General features: G+C 42.1%; 1 protein-coding gene across 1 annotated transcript; it reads right to left on the reverse strand.

The window, feature by feature from the left end:
• Positions 1-2,037: 2,037 nt before the first annotated feature.
• On the reverse strand, positions 2,038-3,031 carry LOC124966406 (protein FAM187B-like). Its single transcript, XM_047527653.1, has one exon. It carries the CDS (start codon positions 3,029-3,031, stop codon positions 2,315-2,317), a length of 717 nt encoding a protein of 238 aa, XP_047383609.1. The 3' UTR covers positions 2,038-2,314.
• Between the last annotated feature and the right edge of the window lie 5,082 nt (positions 3,032-8,113).

Below are 8,113 nucleotides of genomic sequence, written 5' to 3' on the forward strand. Positions count from 1 at the left end.
ACCCTTAAGCCAACAAACACAGAAAAGGAAATAATAAAAACCAGAAACCAAATAAACAGAAAATAAAAGTACCATAGAAAAAACAAGCACCGTAATCCCAATGGCTTGGTAGGCTGAGGCAGAGGATCTCGAGTTCAAAGCCAGCCTCAGCAAAAGCGAGGTGCTAAGCAACTCAGTGAGACCCTGTCTCTAAATAAATTACAAAATAGGGCAGGTATGTGGCTCAGTGGTTGAGTGCCCCTGAGTTCAATCCCTGGTAATCCCCCCACCACCGCAAAAAAAACCAAACAAATCAAAAATTGGTTCTTTGAAGAGATGAATGAGACTGATAAAGCCCTAGAGCAAGACTGATCAAGAAAAAAAGAAAATGGCCTATATCAGTGATGAAAATAGAGACATTACTACAGACCCTATGGACATAAAAATGACAAAATATTATCACTGTAAGACAAAATTTATGAAAATTAAGACAAAATGGGTAAACTCATGGGAAAAAATCAACAATCCTGGCATAAGAAAAAAAAAAAACTGAATAGATTTATGTTTACCATTAAAGAAACTCAACCTGCAATTTAAACCTGTGCACAAAACCCCCTTTAAGTCCAGAAATCCTTACCAGTGAGTGCTCCTGAATACCACTGAGATATTAAGAGATGGTATCCCCTGGGCATGGTGGTACACACCTGAATTCCCAGTTTCTCAAGAAGCTAAGGCAGGAAGATTGCAAGTTTGAGGTCGTCAGCCTCTACAATTTAGTGAGATCCTGTTTTGAAATAAAAACTAAAAAGGGTGGGATTGTACCCCAAGTGGCAAAGCACCCTTGGGTTCAATTCCTAGTGCCAGAGAAAAAAATGACATTAATCTTATAAAACATTGCCAAAAATAGAAAAATATGGAACCCTTAGAACTTCTATGAGACCCACCTCACCTTGACACCAAAACCAAAGGACATTACAGCAAAAGAAATCCTTAGGAAAGTCTCTTTTATGAACACAGTCACAATATCCTCAAGAAAACATTAGCAAATTGATTCCAATGACAAAACAAAACAAAAAAAAAAACCCAAAAAACAAAAACAAGCAAACAAACAAAAGAAAGAAAGAAATAAAAGGGCAAACATCACGACCAAACTGGGCTTGTCTCTGTAAGGAAAGTTTGAGTTGACATTCAAACAGCAATTCTTTGAACAGCAATCAGTGTAATTCACCACACCGACATAATAAAGAAAAACATTATTATTATTTCAGGTAGATACAGAAAATGCATTTGATAAGATTCAACACCCAATTATGGCTCAAAACTCTTAGCAAAATAGGAATAGAGGTGAATTTCCTTATTTTAATAAACTGTTTCTATGAAAAACCCAGAGAAAATTGTATTTCATACAAGAATATTGAGAATAAGTGCATCTGCCATCAACTTCTCCATGTGATATTTCACTAAAAGTAAGTGAATTTAATAAAATAATTTATATACAGGTCATATACAAATAGCACTATAATGGAAATACAAATAATAAAGAATTAGACGATGAAAATTTAAGAATACAATTTGATAGTATGAAAAATTGAATATCTAGGAATAAACCATAAAATGTATATAAGGCATTAACAATTGCAGATTTTTGAGAGATATTAAAGAAAGACTACATAATGGATTATCTACCATATTTGAGGATGGGAAGACAATATTGTAAAACAATGATTTTCCCCCAAATTTATCTTTAGGTTTAATGAAGTTCCAAATTTTTCAAAAGAATAGAAAATGGGGTTTGAAAACTACAAACTGATTCCAAAATTTTTACACAAAGGGCTAAGAATAACTGAGACGATCTGTCGGAACAGTATTGGAAAATATTCACTGCCAGAGATCATGACTTACTGAAAAAGTACAGTAATTAAAATACTTTGGCATTGGTACAAAGATGGACAGAGCAATCGTATTCACAAGGGTCGAATTGGGAGACAGAAACTACCCTGTGTCTCTGTGGGCAAGAGCAGGGGCCTACGTGTGTTGGTCTCTGGGTTTTACATTTGAATGGCAGGTGCCTAAGTGGGCGAAGACTCGGCCTTTTTTTAAGCTGTCACCCTGTACCACCGTCACTGGCCCAGGGCCCAGTTCAGAGGCAGCCTCTGGGAATTCTTGCTGAGTGAACATCTGAGCCACGCAGTGAACAGACCGCTTCCTGCACAGACGGACCATGAAGCTTATGGCTGGAAGAAAGAGCCTGATTTTCTATCGGAGGGCAAACCCAGTGGGCATAGGAAACAAAGCTTGGGTGAGGGCCAAGGGTAGGGCTGCTGCCCTGGTCCTGTCACCTGTAGATGGAAGCCAAAGGGCAGGTAAGCCACATGGGGTTGGTCAACTTGCCCAGCTGGTAAATGTCAAAGATGAAGAATGGCTGTTGGATTTCCTTGTCGGGGTCGCAGGGCACAAAGCAGCCTTCCACCTGCATCTCGGGCCGCAGGCGGCTGTACTGTACCTTCTCGTCTCTCAGATAGAGCCGGCAGGGCATGGGTGTTTCCAGGGGTTCCTCAACATAGCAGTACCCCAGGCGTTTGCGTTCGCCTGGCTCCCCACAGCGGTTACAGTCCTGCCAGGGCTTCCAGTGGGTAAAAACAAGTACCTCGCCACCCAGTTTCAGAGTCTCATTCTGCAGGGGCTCTTGGCCCAGGTCTTTGTGTGTAATATGCAGGGTGGTGGCATCCTGGAAGTCAATCTCATACTCCACTAGGAGGCCATTTGCATCGTCCTCACAGCGAAAGAGGCCTGCCTGCGAGGGCTGAGGGTCGCTCAGCTGCAGGCTGCCCCCTGGCAGTTTCTTTATATTAGGCCGTGAGTTAAGCAGGACCATATTCTCCCCAATAATGGAAGAAAAATACCAGAGTGCCTTCTTATGGTCACAACGCAGGACAATGTCATTGCCCGAGAGCAGGGCCTGCTGGCACTGACTCTTGTAGGAACAGCTGATGAATGTCTGGGCCCACAGCATGGGGAAGGAGAAACTAACCAGACACAGGGCGGCCAACATGGCGGACCGAGACCACAGGAGGAGTCTGGGCGCCACACTGGCCATTGTGAGATCACTCACAGAACTCGGGCATGAGCCTGCCCCGTGGAATGAAAGAACCTTGGCTCGACATGCTCCAGGAGTACCCTTCCCCTCACGTCATCGCGTGGCTAATCGTAGGATGTAGCCTCAAACACTCAGACGTCCCCAGGAGCTGCAGAGGAAATGAAATAAGTGGATTTACGTCAGAAAGAAGCGAACTATTATAAAAAAGGCAAATTATTCACTATCCAATGATGAAATGGAACAAAATGACCTCACGTCCAGCAGAAAGGAGAAGGGGAGACATACAGAAATCACTGGCCTGTACCAATCCTAAAACCCAGCGGAAGACATTGTAAGGGCCGCCGGTATCTTAGATGGGGAGGATTTCTTAATGAGCATCAAGCCAGCTCCTTGATGGGGGCAGGGGCTTCTGAACCATGTTCTCCGTGGTGCACATCTCTCTTCTCCAGGGACAGATTTCCTTTCCCATCCTGTTCCTTGGCTATGTCTGAAGTAGCGCTGGAAGATATGCCTTCTTGAGACAAGCATCCCTTTCCTCAGTCTACTTTCTGTCCCCCAAAGTTTGACACCTTCGGATTCTTACAAACTTCCAAGCATCTCGCCTCTCTCTTTCCCTCGCTTCCTTCTTCTCCCTCTCCCTTTCTCTCTCTGTCTCTCATTTCTAGGTACCTTAAAATGTCTTCATCGGAGAGTCCCCTTACTTTTGCCTATAGGCCACACTTACTAAACTTCATCTTTTTCGCTGAGACATTTGTCCACCTGGGAGGATTTCCTGATAGTGTCTTAATTTATTCCCCAATTTTAACAGTGGTTGATGATGACTCAACCATACTCTCGGTTTTATTCTTGCCAAAAGCTGAGTTTTAATTGGGCTTTGGATTTCTCAATTTTCAGCCAACTTTGGCCAATATCATCTCCTAATATCCTGTATTCCAACTGCTTCCCCTAAAACTGCAAGTTCATTAAATACATTATCTGCCTTACAAAGTAACAGTCTCCATCCTCTGAGTCCTAATAAGTCTCCTCGTTCCCAATATAGCTAAGTCAATGCTGTCTATTTTTAGTTTTGAGTACAGTAGCGCCCTATTCCTGGTACTAACTTTGGTATCAATCAAGATAAGCTATATGCCACTATAAGAAACTTCCCCCAAATCTCAGCAACTTTAATATAGCAAAGGTTGGCTTCTTAGTTATGTTCCATGTCCACTGTGGACCACAGATCCAGTCCCAAGCTTCACCTCTCTAGGCCATGTACTTACTACACAAATAATGACTGATTTACCCACCTTGCACCAGGCACTAAGGATCCCGGTAAAGTCGCTGAGCCCTTGGAGCTTACAGTGTAGTGGGGATGGAGTCATCAGGATAGGTTAGAGCGTCCTATGTAACAAAAGAATTCTGGAATCTTAGTGACTTGACACAATTCTTTTCTCATGCTACACGCCTAGTGTTGGTTAATGGATCACCCTACCATGGTCCCTAAAGACACCATTGGCCACATCACTAGTTTGCTATGGCAGAAGAAGGGAGAAAACTGAGTCACATGCTGGCAATTGATTGCTTTGGCCTGGGAGGTGTCTGCCTTACTTTTGCCTACAAGCCACTAACTAGACCTAATCACATAGCCTCACCTGACTACAGAGGGGCTGAGATACGTAGGGATGCACAAAGAATATTGGTGGAGCAATACTGTCTTTACATTGAGAGATGACAGATGACAAAGACAACAAATGACTAATAAAGCATCAGATCATAGTAAATGCTTTGAAGGAAAAAAAGGGGGGGCAGAGAAATTAGAGAAAGAGAGACTGTTAAGATATGTAGGCACCCCCCACCCCAAATGCGTAGTTTGAGGCCCTAACTCACAGTATCACAGAATGTGACTATATTTGGAAATGGGGAATTTAAAAATGCAATCTAATTAAAATGAGATTACTAGGGTGACCTCTAATCCAATGTGATTGACATCCTTATAAGCAGAAAAAAATAGAGACAACACAGAAGAGGGAGATGATATGAAGATAGAGGGAAAAGGCAGCCACCTGTAAGCCAGAGAGAGTCCTCAGAACAAGATGGAGGCTGCAAACATCTTGATCTTGAACTTTTAGCTTTCAGCATGTGAAGAAATAAATGTCAGTTGTTTAAGTCATCGGGGTCTATGGAGTTTATTATGCATCCCTCACAATCTATCTAGACTATTTTAAAGGGGGTAGAGAGAGGTCTCTCTAAAGAAGTGACATTTGAGCAATTCTCTATAAGATGAGCCACGAAGATCCCAGTGGAAGAGTGATGTCTGGATTAAGCACACAGCATATGCAAAGTCCTTCAGGTGGGAACAGTTTGACCTGTGTCAATATCCTAAGACTAGCAGAAACACACCTATGAACAAAGTGGGGTTTATTTGACTCACTGCAGTGGAGGAAGGTACTTTGGGGAGTGATAGGGTGTCTCAGCAAGATGTGCCAGAAAAGATCTGTGGAATCTGAACTTCGTTAGGTGATTTGGGGAAAAGTTTGAAGATGTGGGGAGTTGCTTTGATGGGCAGCTGCCAGGAAGTGTGACTAATTCTATCTTATTTAGAAGATAAGAAAAATGGAGCACAGTTTAATTTATAATGGGTAAAGAAGCAGTCGTCACTCAACATCTGGGTTGGGGGATATTTGATATATTGTGACTTGGATAATGTTTCTGCTTGGTGTTCAGCCGTGACAGAGACTGTCAGTGTGAGCTGTGTCTTACAAATAGTGGCTTAAAAACTGTTTTGTATTGATGCATCATAGTCACAGGGAGGGCTTGTCTAATATGAGAAAATTGTTGCTGTCCTACAGCAGAATCCCATGACCTAGCAGGGAGTCGTAGGCCAGCTTCCAGCAACGCCAAGACCCAGCTGCTAGTATCAGGGCAGCCCCCAGCTATCAGGGGCTGCCTTCTTTTTCTCAGATATTTGAGGAATGTGCAACAAAACCTCTTCTGAACATGGATGTCTGGTTTAATGGCTTTCTCTTGGCAAACCTCAGCTTCCTCTTTTTCAAAGGATTTTAATGGCATTGATACAGGGCTCTTGTGAGGATTTGACGAGACACCATCTAGAAAGTACTCAGCCAGTATGATTACTGGGAAGTGGGAGATAAGGATGTTGTCCACCAAATGTCAGGGTTAGCTATCCTGATTGTGGATTGCTGCTTCTGATCACAGAGGTGCAGGCACAGAGGTCGGCTACCCTCGTCTTAAAACCCCCTGTGGGACTTCCAGAGGACATAAAGGGATAGGTCTTGAGTTTCTCCCCTTCTCCACCTTGGGAGCTGAACCCATAGGGATTGGAACATTCAACAGCAACCAAGTAAGCAGATGGGAATTTAGAAAGCCACTGCACAAGCTCAGGAAAAGGTGCAAGCTCACAGAAGAACTAACGTGACTTAAGCTTTCCCCTAAGATGACGCCCATGCAGAGACACCATACAGCAATCAATCAAAAGCCTAGCAAACGCTGGGGAATGGAGGAAATGTGATTTCCAGAGATACCACACTATCAGATTCAAATGTCATTCTTTTTTTTTTTTTTTCAAATGTCATTCTTTAAAAAAATTTTTTTGTTCTTTGTAGTTGTGCATGACATAGGATGTATTTTGACATGTCAGACATACATGGAGTGTAACTTCCCATTCTTGTGGTTGTACATAATGTGGAGTGATGCTGGTAGTGTGTTCATATGTGAACATAGGAAAGTGATGTCCGATTCATCCTACTGTCTTTCCTATTCCCATCCTCCCTCCCTTCCCTTCATTCCCCTTTAATCTACTGAATTTCTATTTCCACCCCCCTTGAGTATTAGCATCTGCATATCGAAGAGAACATTCCACCTTTGGTTTGAGGGGGGGTTTGGCTTATTTCACTTAATTACTCCAGATCCATTCATTTACCAGCAAATGTCATAAAGTCATTCTTTTTTATGGCTAATACTCCATTGTATATATGTACCACGTTTTCTTTAGCCATCTGGTGAAGGGTATCTAGGTTGGTTCCATAGCTTAGTTATTGTGACTTGAGCTGCTATAAACATTGATGTGGCTGTGTCACTGTAATATGCTGGTTTTAAGTCCTTTGGGTATAAACCAAGGAGTGGGATAACTGGGTCAAATGGAGGTTCTATTCCAAGTTTTCTGAGGAATCTCCACACTGCTTTCCAGTGGTTGCACCAATTTGCAGTCCCACCAGCAATGTGTGAGTGTACCTTTTCCCCACGTCCTTGCCAACATCTATTGTTACTTGCATTCTTGATAATTGCCTTTCTGACTAGAGTGAGATGAAATCTCAGTATAGTTTTGATTTGGATTCCCGTAATTGCTAGAGATGTTGAACATTCCTCATATATTTGTTGACCATCTGTATTTCTTCTTCTGTGAAGAGTCTGTTCAGTTCCTTTGCCCATTTATTGATTGGGTTGTTTGTTTTTTTGGTCAAACATCCATTCTTGACAAAAACAACAACAACTGAAATCATAATACATACAAAGAAAGCATGACTCAATCAAAGGAAAAAAATAAGCCATCCCTGAGGAAGCCCAAGGGGGTAGAATTACTAAACAGACTTCGATGGCTGTCTTCAAAATGGCCCGCAAGCTAAAGGAGACATGACAATGACAGGAAAATGACACATGAACAAAATGTGAATATCAATAAAGAGAAAATATGAGAAGAAACAAAAAAAGAAAGTTCTGGAATTGAAAAATATAGTAACTGATATGAAAAATTCACTAGAGGGGTTCAAAAACACATTTGATCAGTCAAAACAAAGCAACAGCAAACTTGATGATGGGGCGATTGAAATGACTAAGTTTAAGGGACAGGAGAAAAGTCGGTGGTAAACTGAACGAAGCCTAAGGTATCTGTGGGACACCATCCAGGAAACCAACGTGGGAGTCCCAGAAGGAAAAGAGACACAAAGGGGGGAGAAAGAATTATATTTGGAAAAACAGTAGCTGAAAGCTTTCCAAATTTCACAAATCTACAAAACTCAATGAACTCAAGTAGGTAAAACC

The sequence above is a fragment of the Sciurus carolinensis genome, chromosome 16, assembly GCF_902686445.1.
Source record: "Sciurus carolinensis chromosome 16, mSciCar1.2, whole genome shotgun sequence".
Lineage (NCBI taxonomy): Eukaryota > Metazoa > Chordata > Mammalia > Rodentia > Sciuridae > Sciurus > Sciurus carolinensis.